The sequence below is a fragment of the Melozone crissalis genome, unplaced genomic scaffold, assembly GCF_028551555.1.
Source record: "Melozone crissalis strain CALT ecotype California unplaced genomic scaffold, PUWL_Pcris_2 ptg000027l_1, whole genome shotgun sequence".
NCBI lineage: Eukaryota > Metazoa > Chordata > Aves > Passeriformes > Passerellidae > Melozone > Melozone crissalis.
In genome coordinates this window covers 1,587,405-1,615,347 of record NW_026535805.1, presented here as the reverse complement: position 1 = coordinate 1,615,347, position 27,943 = coordinate 1,587,405, and the positions used below count along the sequence as shown (strand labels likewise).

At 37.9% G+C, this 27,943-nt stretch overlaps 1 protein-coding gene across 3 annotated transcripts in view; it reads right to left on the bottom strand.

Moving 5' to 3' along the window:
• Window positions 1-27,943, bottom strand: part of RAB3GAP2 (RAB3 GTPase activating non-catalytic protein subunit 2) — a 43,208-nt gene that overhangs the window by 9,131 nt on the left and 6,134 nt on the right. The window contains exons 2-24 of one of the 3 annotated variants that reach the window (XM_054279648.1): window positions 25,089-25,156; window positions 21,778-21,901; window positions 20,171-20,252; window positions 18,198-18,245; window positions 18,019-18,094; window positions 17,772-17,873; window positions 16,622-16,721; window positions 14,903-15,001; window positions 13,935-14,083; window positions 12,924-13,003; window positions 12,720-12,809; window positions 11,532-11,671; window positions 10,686-10,902; window positions 10,237-10,380; window positions 9,899-9,981; window positions 9,527-9,591; window positions 9,093-9,183; window positions 7,201-7,328; window positions 6,284-6,497; window positions 3,897-3,994; window positions 3,233-3,338; window positions 2,152-2,312; window positions 173-389 (exon numbers count right to left, since the gene is read on the bottom strand). In XM_054279648.1, the coding sequence (XP_054135623.1) occupies window positions 173-389; window positions 2,152-2,312; window positions 3,233-3,338; window positions 3,897-3,994; window positions 6,284-6,497; window positions 7,201-7,328; window positions 9,093-9,183; window positions 9,527-9,591; window positions 9,899-9,981; window positions 10,237-10,380; window positions 10,686-10,902; window positions 11,532-11,671; window positions 12,720-12,809; window positions 12,924-13,003; window positions 13,935-14,083; window positions 14,903-15,001; window positions 16,622-16,721; window positions 17,772-17,873; window positions 18,019-18,094; window positions 18,198-18,245; window positions 20,171-20,252; window positions 21,778-21,901; window positions 25,089-25,156 (2,682 nt within the window). The remainder of the gene's footprint in view (window positions 1-172; window positions 390-2,151; window positions 2,313-3,232; window positions 3,339-3,896; window positions 3,995-6,283; window positions 6,498-7,200; window positions 7,329-9,092; window positions 9,184-9,526; window positions 9,592-9,898; window positions 9,982-10,236; window positions 10,381-10,685; window positions 10,903-11,531; window positions 11,672-12,719; window positions 12,810-12,923; window positions 13,004-13,934; window positions 14,084-14,902; window positions 15,002-16,621; window positions 16,722-17,771; window positions 17,874-18,018; window positions 18,095-18,197; window positions 18,246-20,170; window positions 20,253-21,777; window positions 21,902-25,088; window positions 25,157-27,943) is intronic. The other 2 variants (XM_054279650.1, XM_054279649.1) reach the window with 2 other exon arrangements.

The following is a 27,943-nucleotide window of genomic DNA, read 5'->3' as shown; positions in this document are numbered from 1 at the left end:
AGCTTTTAACAATTTTAATACACTGTTCTACATGATTTGCACTGCTTTTTAAATTAAGAATGGTATCCAGCAAAACAATTTCCAGTGCAGAGAACATAATTAAATAGGTAAGGATGGCTCAGAAGTATATTAGAAAGAAAATCAACAATCTCTCCAAGAAAAACTAATGTACCTTTTCCAGCCTCAAGCAGTTTCTTAACAGACAATCTGCCCAAAGGCTCAGTCTGGAGTGATGAAACTCTTTTTGTCCTTTTGGTCACTTTGCTGTGCAGTAGTGTTTGAAGTATCAGGCAATCCTCTAACTGTTTCAGCAGAAGTTTCCAATATTCAGTATCAAGGGAGAGTGCTTCCCAGGATTCTGTGTCTGAACCTACAATTATTTGGGAAAACTAACAAAAGATAGGAATTGCTTTAGGTCTGTTCATTTTAAAGCACCACAATTTTGTTCATAAAAAATGTATAGCATTAAAATTCAAAACTATATCCCAAGAGCTAATGCATTTCAAAGAATAATTTACTTCAAAGTATGCATTAACTATTTTCCAAAGATCAATTAATATCCCACACTGCTCACAAGTTACACATATCCTTCAATAAAAGCCTAAAGGAAATAAAAGGACCTGAAGGATCATCTTACAGTCCCATTTTAAAGTTCATATTCAGCTGAAAAGTGGGTGAGAATACCTTAAAATATTTAATTTTAAATCCTCCACAATACACATCTCCCCCAAATACATGATTAACCCACCTACATTTCCATTTCCTATCATATTAAAAAATATACATCATGTACTCAGAAATACTGGATCACACCACATGGCAGTTCTGTGCACTATTTTGTTAATTCCCACATCCATCAGCAAATGCTTTGCCAGGAAACCCAAGAATCTTTCCAGATTGGTAGGGAAAGAGGGGCGGGTAAGATATATGGATTTGTGGAACAGAAATCCCGAAGGAAATAAATCTGTTACCTTTTCCTTTTAAAGCAGAACACAAGAAAAAGGGACAAAGGTATATAGGTAAAGGATAATATGTTACAACATATCAACATCTCTATTTCGCAACACTGACAATTTTGATAAACAGAATTGTAATAGTTGAGGTGAATGTGCAAAAATACTGAATCACTTCCTGTTCTCTAGTTAAAATTTGTAAGGCAAACACAATTAGGGGGCTGGGGCATCTCTCCTATGAAGACAGGCTGAGAGAGTTGGGATTGCTCAGCCAGGAAGAGAAAAGGCTCCAGGGTGCCCTTACTGCAGCCTTTCCCTAACTAAAAGGGGTCTACAGGAAAGGGACTTTTACAAGGGCAGGTAGTGACAGGACAAGGGGGAATAGCTTTAAAGACAACTTAGGAGGTTTAGATTGGCTATTAGGAAGAAATTCTTTACTGTGAGGGTGGTAGGCACAGGTTGCCCAGGGAAGCTGTGGATGCCCCCTCCCTAGAGTGTTCAAGGCCAGGATAATGATGCTCTTGAGCAACCTGGCCTAGTGGGAGGTGTCCCTGCTCAGGGCAGCAGGGACTGACATCAGATCATCTTTAAAGTGCCTTCCAAACCAAACCATGCTCTGGCTCTATTTACAAGACTGAACACCACCTACATTCCACCTACTCTAATTCAGACACATCTGCTGGTGCTATTTGGAAATGGAATAATATTTTCCATGTTGAATTGAAATGCTGTATGCAGTTTTACAGCCTTAATCTCAACTTGGTAAAGGTATTTAGTGCCAAGAAAACCAAGCATCCATCATGTTAAGGGACAGTAACATAGGTACTACAGAAATTCAACAGTTACTTAAAAAAAATTCAGCTATGTTAAAACAGGTTGACCATCCAAAGTTCAGCGGACTTCTCACATTTATGTGGAAAGTGTGCAGGCTTTAAGTTCATCAACATCATTTGCTATTGAGAGAGAAACTCAATGTACAGTTTCTGTACTTAAATAAGTTTACTAATTATCCTGACATATCATTAATTCATCTCAGCATAATGTTCTTCAAATATGATGGCAATTTTCAGGCTTGCAGGGCATCAGGGCTGTGCCCAGGTTGGAATGAAGGCAGATGCTGAGGATGTTACTGTTACCAGGACAGCTGCAGGGAAGCGATACAGAACCAGCAGAGAAGGAGGGGTGTGAGATGAGTTACCTTTCTCTCAGTGACGCTGTCGATGACCTGCGCGGTCACAGCGTGTCCCACGTGGGCGGACAGCAGGGCAGCCGCGCTGCTCTCGGACTGCACGCAGGCCGAGCGCATCTGCTGCCACCAGGGGGACACCGACTGCGTGTCCCACGACTCGTCTATGGCGACTGCAGGCAAAGGGAGAGCGGCAAACTCAGCTGGGGTCACTGCAGAAGCGACCAACCCCGGAACCAGCGCTTGTGAGCACAGCTTGTCCACGAAGAGCAACCTCTGATTACTCTACGTGATCATTTTCCAGATATTTAGCACACGGGTTCTTGGATTGCAACTCAAGTTTAAAATAGAAGGTGAATTATTCATTCTCAAAACTCATTTGTAGCAAACAGACAATAGATCTGAATCACTAGGTAGCAAACCTGCTGCATGCTTGAAAGATCTAAGGGATGTTACACTTCACAATGCAGACAGATTCATTTGTGATTTCAAGATGCCACACACACTCAATGCACTCCAGCTGTCTCCCTGCAGGCTGCCTTGTGTTCAGCAGCACTGATTTACTCAGACAGCAGCAATAGCTTGTTCATGCTTCCTGTTTCAGGCTGATTTGCTGCTCTATGGAGAAGCAGACAATAAGGGAACCTGGCACAGATTTATCCATAGCAGCTCTATGTGAGGTAGGAGAATCAGCATTTATTCATATGTACAACATAGGTACAACCTACTCCAAATTATGGCAAACTGACTTTATAGAGTACTCAAGTTACAAATGCTGCTAAAGTAACAGTAAAGCAAAGGATGTCTGAGAGTCAGTCAGCACAAATTAAAGAGATGGGACTAAACATTCAAAAAATGTTAGGAAAGCGAGCTGGACAGCCACATTCTGGTGCCAAATAGGAGTTGTGCCAATTTAGTGCAGAGTGAGAGTGAAAACATGGCATGGTTAGTTAGTCCATGAACATGCAGCATTAAGTTTTGCTGCATAATTTGTGAGGGGGAGAAACCCAAAGTGATAATAGACTCTAGCTAGAGTAGCAAAATTCTAATAATAACAACAGTTGCCTTTGAGTATTTTAAACACACATCTCACCTTTCATTTTGCTCAGAAGTGACAGCATAGTGTGAAGGCAACTGACAGAATCTGGTTTGTCTAGAATATCTTTTTCCTTGGAAAGCCATAAATTGAGAAGGAGTGACTGTAAAAAAAGAGAATATGGAATTGAAGCAGTAAAATGAAACTCTAATATTGCAACACACCTAATGCAAACAGTTTCTCAAACAAGTTTTATGTCACAAAGTAAAAATGTTATATTCAGGAACCATTATATTAACATTACAAGTTAAAAATATACAGCACAATGCACTCTGTGACAGATCTTGAAATGAAATAATACAATCAGTACAGTTAATTAGGAAGATATTCTAGAAAATACTCCCTTTTGAAAGCTCAACTTGGCAAACATTACAAGTTCATATTATAGTTGAAAATTATAAACACTTGTAGTCCTTAATGAATATTTTAGACATTCCTACTAGAACACCCACATTTTCTACTAGAATATTTTCTTTTTGTTCTTTGATATCGTTTAACTGGGAAATGTAAATATGAGCAACTACAGAACTGAATATGGGGTTACTTAAACACAGACTAAATATAGCAGTAATCCAAAATTCAACATGCAGAAATTTTCCTTTCAATGTTTTGTTTTCAAAATACTAAATCAAAGTTTTAAAGCATGTAATAAACATCTTACCAACAAGGTTTGTGGGCTAAAACCTGCTGATTCCAGTGCATGGCATATTTCCTCTGTGGAACTCTCCCCACACAAACACTTCCAGAAGAAAAAGCTGCCTGAAGCAAGAATTAGTTGACATTATGAACACTATCTAAAACCACAATCCCTCTCCTTACACTTAGACAAAACGCAATCTATTGATCAGGTCCCAGTGAGTGCAATACAAAAAAAAACAGGTTACACCTGGTGCTCGCCTGCCTGCCAGTTTAAACCACAACAATCTTTTCTGATGCCCAACAAGGGACTACCCCTGCCCAACCTGATGCTCAACCAGAGGGTTGAGATAAAGACAGATCTGACCAGAGCATGTCAAAACAAACTTGTCATAAGCATTGACTAGATTACTTTAATAGTCAGTGGTCACAATACTGACAGATTTGCTGCCAGAGCAGTGTGAAGTGCAAATTGCTGTAAAAATTTTCTGTTGTGCTCCATCACCCCTAGGGGTTTGGTTTGGGTTATCAGGTACCGTTGGCTCATGGCACGATAAGATCTCTGTCGTGACACGGAGCTGCCTTCGGGCACCGGCCCTGGCCCTCGGGCGCCGTGCAGTGGGAACGATTCGCAATTACACCTTTGCTGCTCCAAGGGCCCATCCAGAGGGAAACGCCTTCCTCCACCTCCCCCTTCTCCAGCCGAATTACAACCCTTCTGCTCAACACTGCTCGGTATAGTCAGAGAGAAGAGAAGGCTTCTGGATCTGATGGCAAAGTGATATGTACTGTGGCTGAGCTACAGAAACAACCTGACACTGCAATCACTGACACAAGAAGAAATACTGGAAATAAAAGTGAGTGAGCTCAGTAGGAGGAACAGGAGAAGGAGGTGGATGAGGCAGGCTACTCCAAAGTAGGGCCAGCATGAGAGCTGTAGAATGAGATGTTCACTACTCAGGTAGAAAGAAGAGGAAGAATTTCTAAATAAGGCAGTAATAAAAAAATCTCTATCCCTGAGGGAGCTGCAAGATATCCGTGCAGATTTCAGCCAAAATCCAGGTGCGTAGGCTGTCATTCAGCTGTTCTTATGTTGGGATAACAGGGCCAGTAGCCTGACATGAGAGGGTAAGGAAGCCAAAGAGCTGGGATCCCTTTCTACAGAAGAGGGCATTGACAACAGAACTGGAAAAGGGGCACAAATCCTCTGCCTCTAGAGATAACTCCTCCCAGTTGTGTAAAAGGAAGGAATCCTTTTAAGGAATGCATTACACGTCTCCCAGGCAGGCAGACTGATCCAGACTGCACAGAACAGAGCGAAGCCAGCCTTTGGAAAGACTGAAAGATACAATGGGCTTTTAAAGGCTGTATGGAATGCAGTGGGTGCTAAGACATTCTAACATTGGGACACAGAGGTAGCTACGGTCACTTGATTGGTCAGCACTATGGGATCTGCCAATCAAACTAGCCCTGCCCAATCAAAACTCTATTGTACAATAGAAAGGGATAAAAATACACTGGAGAACAGAGTTTATGTTGCTCCTGTCTCAGGCAAAAGCAAACCCATTTGTGGAACTGCTTTTGCTAAAGGACCTGGATGCACTTGAGGAAGTCCGATGTGTACCTCAAGGGGATTTGATTCTGGATGAGAACACACAATGACTTGAACTGCATGTTAATTGCTATCTAATATTGTATGGTATCACTACTATGGATGCTATATGTTGTATCAATAGTTTTACAATAAAAATTACCAAGATTAATGACAATTTAATTTTGATGAATCTGCCAAAGTGCAGTGATGCTATAACATGACAAGCACAGCAGTGATGGAACCAGAACTGGTTTCAGCATGTAACAATCCAACACCACACACCACTTCTGCCCTCGAAGACTACTATGACAGAAGGAGCCCACAGCCATGGACTAAATGAAATCACTGGACATTTTAGAGGGACCTTATTGAAAATCTCAACTCCACAAATTAGGGCTCCTTGTTGCCTCACCTAATGGCCTTATGCTGCCTCTGGTCAGCTCCCTCATCTCTGAGGCTAAAGTCAGTCCTGCCATTAACTCAGTTCTTAGAGTGCTGTGAACATGAAAGAAGCAGCAGGGTACAGCAGCTCTGTGAAGTATCCAGTTACCACTGCCCAATTTAGTAGTGTAAATTATTGAATGAACAGTGGTTACATGGCTTCAGGGTAATTGTATCCACAGATGCAGTTAACTTGTATTAATAGTCATTCATGCAAAAGACTTGTCCTGCAGCTCAAGGTAAGAGCCTAAAAGGAGTGGTTACATACTGCTTCAAGGCAAGATGGGTTGCTAAGGCCTCAAATTAGGGCTAAAATATTTAGATCATCTTAGATTAAAATCAGTCTGAGTAATGTAACAGAGCTCAATAGCTCTTACCTAAAGCCACATATTCTCCATCTTCCATATCTTTTATAGTAATCACATCCTTTTCATATTCTAGATATTCTAAGAATATCTTCACAGACAACAGGTCATCCTTCTCATCAGTCAACTGAGTGGTACTTTGAGTATTTTCTTTCTTGTAGTTCTCCAGTAAAGTTTCAAGCCTATGAAAATCTTTTTCTTCCAGGCGAAGAAGTTTAGCCAAGTCCTTAAAAGCAAAAGCAAAAAAAAAAAAAAATATTGCATAAAAGACTTACACAAGCAGATGGTTTTCAAAACATAGTAAAAATTTAAAAAGTCAGAAGAGTCAAAATATTCCATTTCTAACATTAAAAACATCTTTGAGAAGGGCCAAAATAATCTCCAAATCAGTTATTCACATTGGTCAAATGAAGAGCTTGTCTAGCTTCCTTTTTAAGGACCAGAACAGATGCATTTCCCATTTTTAGCTTCTGCCCATAGCATAACAATCGTCCATCAAGTAAACAAGCCTGTAAAATACCAGTATGGTTTTGTAAATACATAAGCAGCTTTACAAATTATAGCAAAAGCAAGCCTAATTATGCAAGCATCAAAATTTTAAACTTCTACAGGTCCCAAAATACCCCTCCAAAACCAAAGTGAAGAACACACTACATACTTTGAATAAAGAACTAAAAACAGGAGACTGTGGTTTTATTTTCACTTGTATCTCAACTTTGTGTCTCCTAAAGAATATTAGGTAGATGAATTACCAGACACTTGTATGAGGCTGGAGGGAAGGTATTATAAGTAATGACCCCATTAAAAGCTGCAGCACAAAAAGGGGTTACTTGCTTACCTACTTACTTTATCTGAGGCTTTGAAAACATATTCTTATGCTTAAATCATCCCTTGAATTTAAAAGACAACTGAATTTTCAATTTACTCACATTATCTGAAGGTGAAGTCTCTTTCTGCATGCTCTGGGAATTTAGTTTGCTAACCAGTTCATAAAGATGTAACAGCTTTAACTTGTTTGCACAGAACTGCAGCAGTCCTTCATCCACACACTCCAGCTCTGAGGAGAAATAAAACTGCACTTGAACTTGCACATATAGCCAGGAATAGTGAAACAGACACAGAACTGCAGGATTTCTGAAACTCACTGTAATTTTTTGATGCACTGCTGTTTGCAATCGTTACATTCAATTCAGAGCAGCATAAAATAAGAATTATTTTCACAAGAGGTATTAAAGAAAGCTATGAAGCTTGTTTTAAAACTGGAGGTTGACAACGTGAACCTGAAGAAAAATCTATTGTCTTCTCCTGGTTTAAGGCCAAACCACAGACTGTCAAAACTGAAATACAGTTCCAGTTTTCTTTCATGAAGAATAATAAACTATAATATTTATTCATTCTGACACTTTAGGCATATTCCTCTCATCTGAAGAAGGCTTGATAAGTATTGACATGAGTTAAATTTCACCTCAGCAAGACACTGCCTTCTGTATTTTCAAATCTTAGTCTCAGAAATTTCATGTATCTATTGACATTCAAATTCCCATAACCATTAAAGAAAGCAACATAGAAAACTAACACCAACATGTCCAAAAAAACCTTTTTATTTCAGCTTATTAATCTTGAAAGAAAGCCTTCCTGAGAGATTGTAAAATTACCTTTCTATACAAAAGATTCCACTGAATACATAATTTTCACCTGAAGCTGCTTCTAAACATGATTTTCATTTACAAACCCTTAAATACTTTTGACACATTGCTATTAAAATCCTATCAAAAAAAAGAGAAAAACACAGAGTTTGCCACAGAATCACTTGACCTTCAATTCAAAACCACAGCATTCACAGAGCCCAGGATTTGCTTCAAATTATCTTTTACCTACTAGACAGAAGTGGAGAAATAAAACACTACTCTTGTGAAATTAGAAGGCTGGAACATCAGTCAAGTTTGCTGTATATTGTGACTGTGGGGAAATAATGTTATGTTTGACAAGAGATTAATGATGAAAAATGCACAAACACACAGACCTTAGGAAATATACTACTCTGTCAACCTCTCTTCAGAATTAAAAGCCATGTTTCTGTTTTCCTTTGGATGTTTCTGGAGTTCTAAAAGAAATGGATAATACTATTGATTTAGAATGAGGCAGAGAATTTAGGTAGAGAACTGCATGTGAGGATGTCTCAATTTCCTCTACGTACTTCAAGAAAACCATAAAAAGAAACTACCACTGATAGAAATGAAGGAGAGATTTCTTTGATTTTTCAGCAACAAGATTTTGAATCGGCAATGGCATTTCCTGACATAAGCTCTGAAATCTCTACCAAAACATGAAGTATTTGGTAAATTTCAGCAAAGTTCACCAAAAAAAAAGATACTAGATGTGGTCAGAGCTCAGATTCTCAGTAATAAAGATTTTGTGCTTCAAGTACATTAAAATTCACAGACCATGTCACATTTTCACTTCCTTCTTTAGAGAGAGAATAAATTAAAACATTTACAGGCAACAGCCTATGAACCTTCCTTCTAAAGGATGCTTTTACATGACACAAGCACTCAGACCAGTTTATTTGAGTTTGTTTTTTAAAAAAACATCATCACAAGTTACTGGCACCCAGCAAGCTTAGCCAAACATACTTACCAGCAAGCTATTTGTAGTCTGCATTAAATAAAGACATAGAAAAGCAACATCCTAGCACTGAAACTAGGCAGACCAAACCTGGTCTCCCTGTGGAACAGAACATTTCTACATACAATAGTAATAGTCTTACAGCACTGCAAAGTGCAAATACCTCTCTATATTAGCAAAATAAATATCCACCTACCCTGTTTTTTTAAGTTATCCATTAATGTCTGAGTGATGTTTGTGAGAGATGAAAGTGGCATGCGTTCGCTTGTCAATATACTTTCCAAAGCCTGTTAAGTAGATTTTCAAGAGAATTAAACAGTCACTTAATCTCATTGTTAAAATATGCAAGTCAAGCCAACAATAGCACAACTTTGACCACAATTTTTCATCTGTATTTCACCTTCACATATACTTGTAGCATAATTTATTCCTACAGAAAGGTCTTCTCTCTTTTTATTATTCACAGACAATGCCTTGGGGAAGTCACAAGTCAAAGTTAATTCTAATCAATATGTCGTAAAAAAACTACCCAGAAAAAACACACAGAAACCCTAAACAGCTCAATTATTTGTTTCAAGTAATTCTAGGGATAAAAAAAAAAAAATATATATATATACTCTAAATGTTCACCTGTTTTTTTGTAGCAGGATATTTGATATCAAGTATTAATTCCTTTGCTTCAGCTTCAATTACATCTGCAAATAAAGACAATCACAATTTAAATTCATATTTATTAAATGCCTTCTGAAGAGCAAGTAAACCTGCATAACAGTTAAGGCGCATGTGGGTTCATGACAAAGATGATGACACTGTTGCAGAAGCTGCCAAATAAGCTTCAGGAAAATGAAACAAAATAACAGAAATCTCAAGCTACTTAAAGATCATAGCTCATAGTACAGAGCTGTCAGAATGCACCACAATTGTACTTGTGGTTGCATACTTACAGATAATCCAAGAACTCTTTGATTACACAATCTTAAGAAATTATAGAAGAGAACCTACCTGGATCTGACGTTTTAGCTTTGAGTAAAGCATTTAACTTCTTCACTAGATGCATATCTTTTGCTCGTTCACTCTTTTTATCACTGAAGGAAAAGAATTTTTAATTGTATGAGTGAAGAGAATTAGAAGTAATAATTCAATAAAACTGTATTTTTAAAATTATTTATGCTACTTTAAAGTAACATCCCAATTAATAAAATCATGTTAATCCACACAAACCAATGAGAGTATTACAGAGTACTATTCAGCTTGAAAAGGAACTAGAATTGCTGCATCCAACTGTTTCCAAAAGCAATAATGAAATTAATTTACTTATATAGAGCATAAAAAGTTCTTACCTCAGTGATAAATGGAAAGGTACATGGACAGTTTTTACACTTCCAGAGACTGGATCAACAAGGCAGATCTGGTAAGTCTGGGGCTGCCATCCCTGACTGGTCACATTGTTTAGACCCATTATTTTATAACCAGGATACAACAACCTGAAATTTTTTTTAAAAATAGCCAAAATTAGCAATCTTCCCTGTCCACAAACAAAATAAAAAGGCACTAAGTTTTAGGAAGCTAAGGTTTAAGAACTGCAAAACAGCTTTATCAGAAAAGACTGTAGAGTGATGAAATATGACAATATATCCCCACCTCTAGAACAAGAAGCTGCATTCAGTGGAAACACTGGGCAGCACAGGAAGAGCTTGCCAGCACCACTAGCACTTTTACCCTGGCATAGCCATGCATCACTTTATTGCAGCAGCACAGCCACCATGCCTACCTGCCACCTGATTCTTACCTGCAGTACTTCCCCACATTGAAGGCTCCAACCCGAGGTCCTTGCTGCGTGCTCCACACTTCCAGAATGCCTCTTCTTGGAGCATAGATCACAAGGAACTGAGCTACCCTGCTTGGACCCTGTGCATTTCCAAAAGGAGAAGAATCCATCTTCTCAGTTTCCCTTTCCTGAAGGTCCTCCACAGTCTGTATCCAACCAACTTCCGCATCACGGTATCCTTTGTAAGAGAAGACAGAAGGTCACAAATGTGCAGAAATTAATACAGGATTAGAGCATCAAGCTGTAATCTTAAGCTTTGTTTCAAATCGTGCAACTCCTGACTCCTATAAAGAACTCTGGTCCATTGACTTGGCACAGGACCCACTAGAGAGTGGCCAAACACAGCCCTTGGCAAAGCCCTGGCAAGGAACAAATTCCTCTGAAGAAGATATAAAAACCCCCAAAACCCATCAGGTCTGTGCTCAGGACATTAAACCAATGCATGACATTGAGGAGTCCCTTGTTGTGCAGCCATCATGATGAAATGAGAATCTAACAAGCTGTATGTCTTCTTACTGATTTTTCAAAGTTTATCTTCTCAGCAGAATTAAAAAGGGTACTAGAGCTTATCAACAGAAAGAATCTTGAATAGAGTTAAAGCTCTTCCAAAACAAAATACAAACCAAACAGACCAAATTTTAACTATATTTCAGGGATTTGCAAAAATACCCTTATGGACTTTATATTACACCTGACTTTGGTTTGTAATGAAGCAATGTACTAAAATTCTCAGAATTCTAAGTCTGAACATAAAATGCCTCCGTGTTTTGGAGACTATTATTTGCTATACTAATATCACTACAATACCTTTCCACATGCGAACTGCGAGTCCTCTTGTAACATCCAGCAAAATAACCCTTCCAAATTCATCTGTTACTGCTGCCAAAGTGTTACATGGAGAAAGACATATCCTTTCACCATGGCGCCGCGAGTCAGGAAGTCCAAACCTAAAAAATAATAATGAAGCAAAGCCACTAGACATATCCTTTTCTTCAGAAATAGTTAGATTTTTCTTCTGAGGATTAAGACTTCTTTTTTAAGCTAACAGAAGGTATGGATAAAATTACATGCAAATCATGAAAAAAGTTCTTGCTCTGTGTCCTAGGTTACAATATTAAGATGTATTCTATTCCCATTCACAAGAACTGCTGAAACCAGCAGGGAGATTGTTTTTTCCTTATCTCCTGTTCATGGGCCCATCAATGCCTTTCCACATGACTTAGAGACAACTCCCTCCAGGAGACATTTTTGTTTAATGGACCCACCACATGACTCGCAGAATAACAGGCCATTGTGAGTTGCTCCATCCAGGTGGGAGGAGCTAAGCATCTCTACCTGGATATAATCTGGGATTTGGGACAGAACAACCAGTCTTTCCACTGGATTCCCAGAGGAACAGCCATCTTTTCCACTGGATCTTCAGAGGAAGACTATACTCTTCCTAGAGGATCACTGTTGCAACAGAACCACATCTGCCACTCCAGGAGGACTGCAGCCACCAATCCAACTGGACTGATACCACACCCTGACCCACAGGGTGTCAAGTTGTATTCTGACTCTGCCAGTGTTTTTTTTCTTTTGTAGTATTGCATGTATTTTGGTTTTTCTTTTCCCTTTTCCTAATAAATTGTATTTCTGACTTGGAGTCTTTCACTGATTTGCTTTCAAACCAGAACATTCTGTTTACCAAGATATATCATAGCTCTGCCTAAGTCCTACTGAAAAAGCAAAGTTCAGAAAGTAGGATAAGTGATTGCCTTGTCATGCAACAACTGTACAGTACCAATGAACCCACGCACTGGAACGGGGAAGATGAATAATTATTTGTCCAGAACGATAAACTGAAATGAAACAAAGCTTAAAACAAACGACTTGCAAAGTACCATTACTGCTTAAAGTCACGTGTTCATCAGTTATATACCTTTCAAGATAATTTAAATAATTAAAAACATAAGACATGCAAAGTAACAGACCATGAAAAAAAACACAACTTACCTCACTGCCAATGGGGTAGCAGGTTCCACCTTTGGTTTCTGTTTCTGGACAGGTTCTTCTTCATGTTTACTCTTCCAACCAAGCCAGCCACTTGCAACAGAAGAACATAACAAGAATTACACTAATGGTCCTAAAAATATTATGCAGCTACAACTAAAAAAAAAAAAAAAAAAAAAAAAAAAAAAAAAAAAAAAAAAAAATTACCTGGCAGCATTAAATAATGCTGAAGTCAGTTTGCTTGCAACTGCTAAGGCAACATGAGACAACAGAGGCTGTGAGCTACCCTGAAATATGGGAACAATGTGTTTAGAAAGTCAATAGTCAGCTGTGAATCACCCTAAAATGAAGCAACAAAACCTTTAGAAAGCCAAGAAACAGTTCTTACACTGAACTCAACTGCAGATTAGTTTTTCAGGGCTCCTATGGACTTTCAGCTAAGAAAGCATAGCTTTAAGACTGCAAAATTTAAATTCATTGTCCCCAGAAAAGCCATTCTGACATCTTTACCACTTCAAACTCCTCTGAAAGTCATTGTTAGCTCAGTATGTTTGTCTGCAAGAGAAGTTAAAAAACCCCTGTGCATCATCTATCACAGAGAGCTGACTGGTGTATGGCTTTGGCCTCCCTGCAAATATCAACGTAAGCAGTTTTTTCACAAACCTGTTGGAAAGCAAGCACAGAAACCAAAATTCCAATTCTAGCATTTACAAATAAATTTCAGTCCTGGTAAGGACAGCATACATGTAGGGTCTGAATATACAGATACAGCTACACTGACATCCCTTTCCTCCCATACAACAGAAGATGATGTAAATATGCTACAGTTAAGCACAAACTGCAGTTTTCTCCTACAAGAAATCACTACAATGTACTCAGGTCGTGTTGAATCAAAGGCTAAAGATCTCCAAATATCCATAAAATGCATGTTTACACAATACTAACATAACTTTTCAAAAACATTAGTTGGCAATAAATTAACAAATCTGAAAAAAAAATTTATCACACTCAATTTAAGATAGAAAATAAAATTTCTCAGTAGCAGGAACCCATGCTAGACACTACTATCATATCCACTCCAAATCATTCAGTTCCAGAAGATCAAGAAGGGGAAATGTATTCATAAAAAGAACTTACGAACACTTCAGAAATACTCATACAGACAAAAAGGAAGATTAATTATTCAAAGTTTCAGCAAGTCAGCTTTGTAGTACATACCTCCAGGGCAAAAAAGAACCCAGTGAAAGGATTGGCTCCAACAGTAACATACTGGGACATGGCAGGTGGACTGTTTTTAATAGCTGCATTATATCCTCCTATATTGGAGGCAGTCTTCATTTGATCAAAAGGACACAGTGTCATGATGCCTAACAAAAACATTAAAGTGAATGTCTTACACATTCAGAACAGAGGCATGCAATTGCTCTAAAAGCATAAATATATTCCTGCCTTCTTGACTGACCAGCCAGCATTCAGCGCGGAGGGAAGAGGAACAGCTTTAACCATAGAAATGCCAAACAACACGGCAGAAATAACCTCATGGACTTGGGTTAAGTACAAAGCACATATGATTCATTCAGAAGAAAAAAAATTCAGCAGAGTTCAGCAGCAAAAACACATGTACCAAACTCACTTCACCTGCCTTAACAGCAGCCTTCTGACCTCTTAGCTGCTTTTGTAGAAAGGGTGGAAGAGAAATTAAGCACACTATCCCTCGGATTTGCCTCTCTGACAAAAACCAAGGCTTCTGCAAATTCTGAAGGGTAAAAGTCTTTGACAGTCTATCAGTCCATCTGTCCTTTTTGGAAAGGAACCATCTCAAATTTAAATTTCCTTATGTGCCTGACTCAGGAAAGACCCACACTGGTCTTAACTTGCCTGCCAGACAGTTCTTTCACCTGACAGAAATGGAAATAACTGCATCTGATCTGGCCTCTCTCAGCTGTTTCTTACCAAGCAACAAAGAACAATATAGTTACAGCTGTAAGAGGGAAGACTCAATTAGACTAGGAAAGACAATAAAAAACATTTTGATACTGGTTAATGAGATCATTCACTATGAAAGCCTTCACTCACTATGTACTTCTATCCAATCAGTATCACTAAGCACTCTCAAGCAGAATTTAACTGCACAAAACCATGAATTTAATTTTTTAAAATATTTGAAACTAAACAGAAATGCTTACCTATACTAGCATGGTCAACAATCGTATCCACATCTTGCAAACCCCATTTCTTATAAGCTAATGGTGGAGGTTGAACATTCTCATTGCCAGATGCTGCAGCTGACAAAAGTCGATAAAGCACAAAAAATTTCTACTGAGTCAAAGACAAAGGAATAGCATAACAGAGAGAAAAAAAAACACTTGATGCAATCTGAAGACACAAAATAACCTAGTTTTAAGTTAACATGCCCTGGAATATCTGTTAAAATGGCCTTCTGAAATACTTACCATCATCAAATTAAAACATTTTTAAAAATTAACTGAAGAAAACTGCACGATATTCCATCATAAATACATTTTGTACTTGCAGATAGTGTATTCACTAGCTATTATGGTATAATACTCTGTTCAATTTTAAAAAGCAACTACAATTGATTCCTGTGGTTTGGGCATGTTTAAGTGGAAACTTCTCCACCCGAGTACTTGCAAAGTCAGAACACTGACTCGATATGTAACAGTGGGAGGTAAGAACAGCGGTAAGACTAAACCAGTGAGTGTCACTTCCAAAGTATCTATTACCCCAAATAGAGATGATCAAGAATGAAGGAAGAGACAGCACTCCAGCTGCAGATATTGCAACAAGCTTTGAGTCCCTCTCAACACCATCCTTGTGCCATCTATCACACAGTCCTGTCACATAATTCTCCTCTACCCCCTGGAAACTGAGCTTGTTTCCAAATCAGAGTTATGAACAGGCACTGTACTAAAGGAACAGGATCTCAGTCTGCACAATCAAACAAGGTATGAAAAGCTCTTAGACATGAACACAAAGAGCAGGGACCACCACTGCCATCATCCCAACATTATCACTTCCCATGAAGTCTTTCTTGGGAACAAGAACATTCCACTGACAGTGGCATGCTAAGAAGCACCTCAGCAGTATGCAGTGGCTTAATGCCAGTGGGCAGCTGACCACCACACAGCAGCTCACTCACTCCCTCCTAGTGGGATGGGGAAGAGAGTCAGAAGAGTAAAAGTGAGAACATTTGTGGATTGAGATAAAGACAGCATGCAAACAAAACAAAATAATAATTTTTCTTCACTACTTCACATCAGCAGGCAGGTATTTAGCTACTTCAATTAATCCAGGGCTTTATCACACATAACAGTTGCTTGGGAAGTCAAATGCCATAACTTAAGATTCCCCCTTCCTCCTTTTCCCAGCTTTTATTTCCAGGAGCATCATCATGTGGCACAGAATATCCCTTTGGTCAGTTGGGGTCAGCTGAACCAGCTGGGTCCCTCCCAGTTTCTGGGAATCCCCAGTCTGCTCACTGTCAAGGCAGTGTGAAAAACAAAAAAAGCCTTGACAGTGAGTAAGCACTGTTCCACAGCAGCTAAAACATCAGCATGCTATCAGTGCTGTTTTCATCACAAATCCAAAACAGAGTCCCATACCAGCTACTACAAAAAAAAAATTAACTCTATCTCAGCCAAAACCAGTGTACAGTATTATGGAGAACATGTAGAAGACAGTCAATACTACTTGGACAACTTGGGCTCTGGGAACATTTTCTGTAAAGGAAGAAACATCCCTGAATGCAGTAGGTGTCAATGTACCAATGAAGAAGCAAGGAAGACCTAAATTCCACTCTAATTTTATATTTAATCTAAGTAAATTTCCAAAAAAATAAAAAACTATTAACAGATTGAAAAATAAACATTTCCCCATACACGTACCTCTTGCTACCTGATTGCGACACGCACGAAGGGACTGGAAGAGGCTGAAGCCATCAATTGTCACAATTGCTGCTGGGTACAAGATACTTAGTTCCTCATTCTGGGGAAAAAATGAGAAAAAGGAGACAAAAAATAAATCACTGCTACTGTTAAAACAGCTTATTTTCTGGCTTTTTATACTATTAACTACACAAAATGAAGATTATATCCAGAGAGTTCATATCAAACAAGCCACAGGCAACTAAGGAAAAACTACAGAGATTCAGTATTAAACTCTCCCAAAAATCATTTTAGCCACACAGTTTTCTACTTTTATCTTCTTTTAATAATTTGTTTGCTTAATATATCTAATGGCTTAGGAAGAAAATACATAAGTTACAGCAGCTTTTGAAGGCAACAGAAAAACAGGTTCATCTAGAATGTAAGTATCACAGTTTTAGGAAGCCAAATTCTGAAACTGGATTAATGCCTGCCTTAACTACCACTTGGGCACATAAATGCTAATCTGGTGATACAAATTCAAGAGTCAAATTTCTTAATGCTTCTGTATTTCAAAACTGATCCCAAAAATGTCACACTAAATCATGTGAGTATTTGTACAAAGAAAACTTGGACATTTCTGTGATTTTGTTCATTTCCATATAAACTTGCCAACTCAGTCAAAAGTAAAGAAAGCTGCCTTCTTTACTAAATAGTCTGAGTTCTGCAGAGCCTTCTCTGCAGGAAATACTCATAATGACATGCAGGTTCCTAGCCCTATAAATATTTTTTTAATTTCTAGCTATTTTCTGTGAAATATTTAAGTTCTTATGAATATGCTCTTGGTACCTGTCAAGTGTCATATTTTTCCCTTCATGAATGCATTACCATGTTTTTTGCACATAAATGAATAAATAGAAAACAAATGAAGTATTCCCTTGCAAACAGAGAAAAATAGAACAAATCTATAGAGCTAATACTCCAAAAGACATTCCAAATCCTCAAACTATACAGGTATGAATACATCTAGAATAAGAAATCAAGGGTCTCCTGTTCTAAGGAATTGTCCATCCCATCAAAAACGGATAAAGGACACAGAGGATTCACAGAGAATACTCCCTTCCATACCCCATAACACTGGCACTTTGCTTTTGAAATAATCTGACAAAACCTGTTCTGTGACACCAGGATGCCTGGGAATTTCATAGGTTCTGCACTTTAGCTGTAGGACAGGATCTTCATTCAAAAGCTGTGCAAGAAGCAGTACTCCACTCTAGAAAGGAAAGGATAAGAAGTATGAACATTTCTGTCCCTTTCCTTGGAGAAGGCAAAAAAGCAGTATCTGCAGGGACCAAAGTTTAAAACACCCAGATGTTTATGCCAAGAGCTCCCTGGTCCCGTCATGCTGAGAAACGCACCTCAGTGTAAAACCGAACGTAACCAGAGGTGAAGCCAACCACGATGCAAGTCCAGTCAGGGCGGCCTGTGGAGCTCCTGTTTCACAAAGATACACTCAAGTTAAAAACAAATGCCATTCCAAGCCAGAGATATAAAAAAGTGTCATGTAAGGACACTAGTGATGCATATACATCCTTACCTCTTCTGACTTGCCAGTGGAATACACAATACGCTACTCACACATTCACTAGAAACAGAAACACAAAATTAGTGGCTTTCCCTTGCTGGGAAATTTTACTCCACTCAAGAGGTCTTGCCATGTCAGCACATTGAAAGTTTTAATAATTTATTAATGCAGCACACCATATATCAAATTCACAATAAGAATCAAAAACGTCCCTTCATTTTAAAGACATTTTCAGTTACAAGTTCAGGAATGCCCAAACAGACTTTGTGTAACTTGTTAATGCTGTCTTTCATAAATTACAGACTGATTATTCTGTCACTACTGTTCAGAACATTCAAGCTGAATTTCATGAGCCTAAAGGTAAATTATTTCTTCTGCTATATAATGATATGTCATAAAAACCACTTTTTTTTAAAGAGCTAACTGAACCATAAATATCAAAACAAATTTTTGAAAAATGCAATTAGGTAGATTTTATATACCCTGCCTTTCAGTGCCTTATAATTTGAGAGCATTTGAATATGGTCTTCCCAGTTAATGCAATAACTGAGCATGCTCAATGACAGGCAAAGCATGCAGAAGGCAAGCAGATGAGCAGGTCTGAGTATCTCGATTCAGAAGTTATTCAACTGTTACCATGATGCAAAGTTTTACACTGTCTGGGGAAACAGAAGCAGCGCAAAGGTTTTATGAGACAGCATAGAATTCAAGATGATATCCCAAACAGCACTTCCAGCATAAATGCCAGCAGTACTGTTTATTATTTACATTCCAGGTCACCTCCATTTCCCAAAGAGTGACTAAATAAGCAGGGTAGACAATCATAGAAGGAAAGCTTTCTAAATGCAAGGCTGAGATGAATTGCAAGTTCATTACATCCTCAAAGCAACATTAAATATCTGAGTGACATCTCATTCTGCAATAGCAAAGCTTAGCCACTACAGAACATTCTCAGTTAAAGGCAACTTTGGGGAAAGGAAAAAAAATTACAACCAAAAAGCCAACCAAAACCAGTCAAGTCTTTTGACAATTGGACAGTAATTAACACATTATACTAACACCTCCACAGAATAATAAATCAAAATGTATTGAATATTAAGTGCCCCTATCTGAACAGATACCTGTTTCATAGCTACCTGTTTCAGGGCTGTAACATTAGTAAGAAACAAACTCTTAAATAGTTTTGCTTTTTTTTTAATTTTAACAAAAAATGTCAGGTTAATTTCAAATGCATAGCAACAGCAGTTTTATAAAAGGATTATGATTTTTATAGATTGGAGAAAAGCTGAAGGCAACACCTCCTGCACCAAACAGAAGGGTGAAGGCATTAGGGAGCCTGCTCAAAAGCAGACAGCAACTCAAGGCTGCAAACGTAACCAGCAAAGTTCAAAATCTTATTCCATATGGGAGATTCAAAAAAGCATCTGTCTGGTTATTTGAAGACAGATGAAGGAAAAATATTGTATAAATACCAAATGTATGACCAGAGCAAATTTTCCAAGTCCCTAAGTGACTTAGAGCCCAAAACCATATTTTGATCAGAGAGTTGACTTAATGCTTGTTTGAATGAGGTTTTGAAAATGAAGAGAAGTATTTCTAGAACAACTTCATACATTTCCAGCTGAACATTCCCTAAGAAAATTTCATCTCTACTATAAGAGATTTTTCAAAAAGTACCTTTTTTTTCCCTTCTAGAACAACAACTTAGAAAAAGCATGTCTAAATTACACACAAATACACTGATTTGCAGAGAACCATTCTTTTAATTTGTAAGAACTTGTCCTGTGATACCATGCAATACACAGGAGTGAGCTTTGCAGATACTGCTTCTCATGAACCATGTTACTCTATTTGTTTCCAACACTAATATACATAAAACCACAAATGCACTCAGATGAAAGGAAAAAGAGAACAAGTAAAAAGCAGGCTACAAATTGCTAAACATGAAAATAACATCTTAAACACAGCTGCATTTCAACACTTACCCTTCTTCAACATTCAAAGAGCCACTCCAGCCAACAGCATATTGCATTTCTTCCTTTCCCTTGTCACTGTGCTTCCATTTAGCTGCCATGAAAGATAAAGACACCAGCTATAAAACTCCAATGTTTTGCATCTCACAAACATAGTTGTATTTTATTTTTTTCTCTTTGGTACAACACATCCTACCACACTTAGATTAAGTGCCAATTACAAACCTTGAAGAGCATAAAAGTAAAAATATAGTCTTAGTGACTTTTCTAAAGTTTTCTTAGAAATTTACATGGAATAAGACACTAAAATTTTGAAATATCCAGTTTTGTTTAGAAATATTCGTGCAGTAATCCTTCAAATTTTAAAAGGTTCAATTCAGGACACAGGGATCCTTCAGAAAGAAGTCTTAAGCGAGGAAAAACTTCTGGGAACACTACTGAACATGAGCTACAATGAATAGAAAATTTTAACTGCCAAAAAGAACATAAGTACCCACATTAAATCTGACAATCTTTAATCATTGCATCATAATTCAAGGTTAGAAGACGCCATACTTTGTTATTCACAGGCTGCTGTTACAGCTGGCATTTGATTGTTGAATCATCTCCCAGGTGTCATTGGACATCCAAAACTAAGTTAGTGGTGTGTGCCATTTGTCTGACACCTAAAACCTGAGGCACAAGGACACTTCTGCCCAGTGGGGGACAGTTGTCACTGTAAAGTTCATCAGAGGCATTCATTAATCCATTCTCCAGTGATTTAAATCACTTTTTTATGCTTGATTCAATAAGAACTTAATGAGGTGTACTGCTGTTTTTCCAATTTTGATGACAAATTAGCAACAGGTCTACAGCAGGTTTGGAATAGACAGCTTTGCAGGGAATGACAAAGCAGTATCATGACTCAATACAATCTGCCCAACTACGCAAATCTGAGTTTCAACACTCTGATTTTTTGTTTTAAAATGCTATAATAGTCCCCATATCAGGATGTTTCCCTTCATCTTCCTCACATCACCCACTGCAGCCATCAAAAGACCAGAACCCCAAACAACAGCCTATCTATAAACAGCAGTTGGCTGAGCAGTGTTCATACATTACTACTGATACCTTTAAAAGTTCCTAGAGCCCTACTTTAGAGTAAAATACAAAGCTACCCATTGCTCAAGATGGTATTCAAGAATTTTCTGTCAAAGGTGGAATTTCAAGAATATTCACATTAATACTCCTTTCCAAGAGAGATACTTGCTGAGGTAATTTTTTAAGGGAAAAGAAAACTAAGGTCAAGCATTTTCTAATGGCTAAAAACAAAACTTTAGTTTTTCTTACTGAGAAAAATTAATGTCAATGTCTCTGAGCATTTTAAAACAACTAGGTAGTTATAACACATATGCATTTCATGTGACAAAACAGTTTCCACAGATCAAAACACAGCTGAGAAGACAAAGAAACTCACTTGACAAGCAGCACCTAGAAAATGCAAGATGTGTACTATAAAACACTTCAAAATTCTTGAAGGTATGACTTGGGGGATAAACAGAAGAGAGTGGGGCAAACAAATATTGCTTTGGCTACTATAAAGTGTCCTAGCATAAGCACTCAGTGGAATGGATACTTACGCACTAAGAAGACGGCTTTCTGTTCATTAGCTATTACCATCAGGTCATTGGTTGGGGACAAGGACAACACACAGTCCTGAAGCCAGTATTTTCGCTGGTTCTTGGAATTAGATTCCTCTTCTTCCTACAGGTAAAGCTTTAGTCAATGGATGCAACAATTTTTAGACACAGCAGAACTTGCAAGACCGATGAGAACAATGGGGCTTGCCCTCCATAGCAGCACTGAATGGACTTTTTATTACTGACCACATCACTTCAGCTCCAACTTGCATGAAAAGCCCTGAGAAATGCATCAGTCTTGCACTAATTCTGTGTTTACAACAGAAAACAAAGAAGTACTCATCACTCACGCTACTCAAAATCACCTTTTAAAGAGACACAAGGAGAATGAGATCTAAAGTTTTAAAATCATTGGTTAGAAAGTGGAGAGAATCTCTTTAGTTATTCTCATTACAATCCATACTCAAAAGGAAGAATTTGTCCAAGCCTATACATTGATCAGCATTAAGCAAATACATGCACATATGAAGAAGGTTACTAAGCTGGTATTCACATGGCACCAGGTATCAGGTGCCTTTCCACAAAGTAACTCCACAAGGAAACAATTCCAAACTAAATGGTGCCAAGTTTTAAGAGTATCATGATGGGTAAGTAAAAATTTAGATCCCATCCTCATGTATAAGAGCAATAAAATTCTATCTTTTTTCCTTGGGGCAATGAGCCAAATATTTTATTGTGGCACAAACAAAGTAGCTCCTGCTAATCATAGTTCAAAGTGAGGCAGTAACAGCCTTGGGGTGTACTGCTGCAAAGTCTCAGAGTTGATACTCCTAGTTAGTTAGATTCATCCTCTTATCCAATCACAACAACACGCTTTTCCTTGTCCACAGACTATTTCCACTTCCATATCGAACCCTACCTATCCCTAGCTCTGCAAAATATTACTCCATCCTCTAATATCTCAAAGCAGCTATGCACAAATTAAAAAACCCAACAACTTCAGTGAGATCATTTTCTGATTCATTCTATTTATTCTATTACAGAAAAGTTGCAACTGCTTGAAAATCTGCCAATTTACTCCCAGAAAAAAAATAAACACCAAACTGTAGGAAGAATTCACATATCATGCTCTTAGTCAGCTATTCATTGTATTTATTTCCTTCTATAAGCTTGTACCATAAAAATGCTTATTTTGCACATAGAAATACCCTGGGTATCCATGATAAAGTCTACATTAGCACACTACAAGCATTGCTAACTACTGTTGTCCACACCATCTCCTAATTTGTATAAGAGAACCTATTTTCATGTTATTTCTGTCTGTTGATGGATGCCAAATTCTTTAGCAACAATTTCCCCCTATTTACTGGCATTTTTCAAGACTTTACAAAAAGGCAATGAAGTTATCTGAGATACTAATGACAATTTGAACTCCTTATGACAGAGATAAATGTGTTGTCCAAAAACACATAAGCAAAAGCTGAAGAAAAGCCATGCACTAATTTTTAATGTCATGGTTTTCAGACTGAGGAAAAAGAAACAGAAATTAAAGGCTTGTCAGAAGATTAAAAGGAACTACAACATTATTTCAGGCTGAAAATTTAAAATTATCTCTAAGCATGAACAAAGAACTTGAAATACAAAGACATAAAATATCACTATCCCATATTAGCTACAAAAACAAGCTAAGGATTAAAACAGGAAAGGCACTGAACTTGTCAAAAAAAACGTAAAGGTGAAAGACAGAATTATTAAAAATCTGCATTTAAGAAAAGACATCATCATTCCTATAAAACAACTAATCAGATCCATAAAAGGACACCTTATAAAAAAACAGAATTTTTTTAATTTTCAATGCCTTCTCAGAAATTGCTATGTTCCATGAAATAGATATTTGTCCAGGGCACAAGTAATTCCAAGAAACAATGAATCTTTCACCAAGCATAATGCAAATCAAGAGTTAAAAGCTTAAACAAGGGAATTGATTGTTATATTTTACCAGTAATTCTCATGCATTTTGCTGTGTGTTCAGACACACAGACTCCTGTATGTATTTGCTCCTACACAGAACAACCTCTTTGCTGTGTATGATAGCAAACCCTTTCTGAAGTTTGGCCTGGAATCACTGGTAACTTTAGAGGAAAATTTGCTAGTAGACGATGCAAGAAAGATGCAAAGCACCTGGCAGAAAAGTGTGACATTTTAAAGAAAAGAGTGAAAAATTGAACTATTTCAGTTTAGAAATGCCTGCTGGTTCTATCAAATTACAACAAAAGTAGAAAATCAAGTATTTGTTCCACTCATTCAGGAAGTTATAAACATTACAGCACATCTAAGAAAAGATGTGGCCTGAGAAACACACTCATTTCATGACAATTATAGTGCAGCTGAGTACCCATCCTATTTAAAACGTTTTATACCCTGCCATTCCTGACAGTGTCAGTGATTCATCCCTGGGAGACATCATGCTCATTTCAATTTGTCTGTCACCTTAGCTGAAAAATCTGTTTCTCTGCTGAATAGTCACAAGGATACTGTCCAACAGCTTGGGCATCCTTCCTACACACTGAGAAAAAGACAGCAGATAAAGGGTTTGTTAGCAAGGTGACGTCTGGATTCCTCAGAGCTCTTAAGAGGGAATTAAGTGATTCTGTTGACATGATTCATTCAGGTGCAAAAGATTCTACAAGCAGCCTCATCAAGTCAGCTGGAGTTGGAAGGCTCAGCCTTACAAACAGTTAACAGACCAGCCCTGCTGCTCTCAGTAGAGTGAGTTGTGCAGAGGAATGTTTTTCCCCTTTAAAGAGTAACTGTGCTATTCCATTCCACATAGGTAGTTTAAACCTTTCTGCAGCTCCATCCACACATCACAACATAAAAGGAGCACTAGTGATCCTTAGGAGGATGTCTACGCCACTAATTCATTATTTAGGATTTTTTGATTTATATTAATTCATGGTTCACTGCCATGCCCTACTGTTTCTGAGTAGCTACAGGACAAAAAGGATGCCCTCAGGTGCAGCAGCACAGGAAAATGTGTGTATACTTTGGAGAGAAAAGCCCTACAGAACACAAGAACATGTGCTATTATCACAATAGGTAACATCCAAGTTATATTTAGAAAAAAAACTACAGAACAAGGGACAAACAAGAAGCCACATTTGAAACACAAGTCAAGACCTTTTTTGCCCAGATGAGTTACATAGGAGGAAAAACCCAAAACACCACACACACAAACCAATGGAAAAGTCCTCTATAATAGGGAAGTTAGCAATAAATACATATACACACATACACACACATGAACTTACAGGTTCTTGTAGTTCTGCTTCATCCCAGGCTCCCCAGCCACCATCTTCCCAGCTTGTTGATTTGCCTGCTTGAAGTAAAAAGAGACTTGTCACAGGAATACAGATAGGCAACAAAATGATCATTTTCCATTCCCCACTAATGCATTACAACTTTTTTATGACAGATACTAAAGCAGTTCTGCTGAAAGAACCCTGAAGTGTCTTATTTTTCTGTATTTTATTTACTTCCATTTCTGACACTATGGAAGCAGATTAACAGGAGATGTACCCAAGATACAAAAGGGAACAATGTCACAGGGAAATTAATCTGTGACCACAATATATCTGAGCCCAGAAAAATGTAGATCCCACCAGCAAAGCAAAAGCTGAAGGGTTGGCCTCCGATGAGAAAATGAGAAGAGGGATCTTGGTCATTCACATCTTTGCATGACAACAGAGAGGAAAATTTATGAGACACTGATCAGTTTCAATTATGTCATTCAGAAACCTCAGAGTAAGCAAAAGCTCACAAAATACCTCAAACACCTAAGAAAACAGAGATTAATAGAGACAGGCCTACTTCTTTAGTCGTAAGAGTGAATGTGGAAGTTCTCTTTTTCACCTAAAAATACAGAACTTGAAATAAATTGAAAAGCCACAGGCATTTAATAGTAGTAGATGTACAATTCTCAGACACTATCACCGCTGGGACCCTCAATAAATCAACAAACATCACTGCAGTTCCAGGACTGACTGTAGGACTGACTTCCATCCAAGCATGCACTAGAGTGAAAATAAAAGCAGTAATGTCAACTCCAAGAGTTTTCCAAGGATTTCTTTCAAGTTTTTCCATTAACTGTTGTCATGGCAAATTTGACCTTAAGAAGAAGCTTAAGCACATTGTCTCAAATGAGTTTAAATTTAGATCTAAGCAAGCAAGATTCTGCCATTTTGGAGGGCCAAACAGTATAGACAAGAAGGTTTGTATCACGAACAATTTTATTTGGTCTAAAAGCTCGTAGTTCTATTACCACCAAGCAAGGAAAGGCTGAACAACAAAACAGAAATCTGCAATCTCTCTGTTTAGCTAGATTTTAAATCTTCTGTATGGCTAATGAAGACAAAAACCTTTGCAAAAAAAATTTACATTTAAGACAGACTTTCCCCCAATGCTGTTGAGAAGGTATTTTAGGAGCATGTAGAAGACAAAATGCCCACTCCATTTCACCTCTGTAAAATGCAAAGGTCTGTACCATCTGCAAAATGGGCAAGCCAAGCAGTTTTACTGCATCATCATCATCAAGGCAAATATAACTGCATCACTATTTCAGACACCACTATATAAGCAACAAGCTTCCAAGGGTCACAGTCTCATCTTGTATTTGAGGTTGAAAATTTTTGCAGTGTACAAACATATAAAGGAAAATTATGGCAAATACTGTTGAATATAGTAACCACAAGAAGAAAACAGTAGCTAACTTCAATGTTTAGATTAAGATTGCTAATAAAACTCTACTTCTGTTTGCATTTTATCTAAAAAGCTTTTTAAAAAATCTTCCTATAAAATTCATGGAGTAAAGAAATCTGTCCATGTGCCATGGTTCAGAGAGAAACAGAACCGTGTCTAAGAAACACAGCTGGGACCAATGCCTTCCCTGCAGCACAGACCAACCTTCCTCAGAAACCTCAGCCACTTCAATTCTGAGACTGAACACCCACAACATAAAACTGCAGCTGCGAGGATTCTTGCTGCCTCTGTGAATAGCCACAAATTTGTGGTAGCTGTTATTATGCTGGGATGATACTGGATAAATGAAAAAAGATGGGAAAATGATGTAATGGTGAGTCATCGTTGCACTGACGAAACTGCCGAGATCTTTTGGAACTGTGTGTGGCCTGATCCGCAAAGCCAGCACCCTCTCCAGCTTGCAAGCGTTCACAAGCCTGCTCCCTCATATCCATCCTCCTCATTGGACAGATCACCCCAGGATGTGCCATCACTTGTATTTCTCAAGGCCTGCATCCATCTTGCCTTCCTTCCACAGATTGTTTCTTCTTTATGAAGAAATGAAATTAAAATTGCTTTCTTATTTTGATGTTTCACTTATGTGATGAATATGAAGCAAGGCATTAAACAATAGACAACAATCCCGGGAACAATGGACAGAGGAGACACTGTCATAAAGTAACTCAAAGCACCAGTTATTCATCTGTGCCAAAGAATTATAAAGTATTCCATGAAGGCTGCCAGCTTGCACAGCCTTTCCCACCCATCAGCACTTGATTAGGGTGGTCAAGTCAGAGTCCAAGTCCACATGGTCCAAGTTCTGTTATGATGAAGATTTTAAGAAATTATCCCCCACCATCACAGATCAGAACTAGCAACTGTGGAACACAACACATTGTCTAGTAACCAAGCCCTAAACAGTTAAAACATGATCATTTTTTCCAGACCCTCTTCAGGAAAAATAATTAAAAAATAAACAAATTTTCCTGCACAAATCTTTATTTCCATTCAACTCTATCTCTCTGACTAGTAATAGATGTCTTATAAACAGTTCCCCTTACTTGGATAAAGCAGCAGCAATATTCCAGATTTTCCTTTACTATGGAGGTTGCAAAAGTAAAAGTTCATCTGCTGGATTTACACAAACCACTTAATTCTTTAATTTGGAGCATATAGCATCAACACATATGAAACTTAAGAGCTGGTTTAAATGGTGCACATGTGCAACACTGGTGTTAAAACATAAGAGAATTCATTTAAGCACATTTATCATTAAACATAATACCTACAAGAACAATTTTTACCTACAAGAACAATTTTTACCTATAAGCATGTTTTTTTAAAGATAAGAACAGAGGAGAGAGAAAAA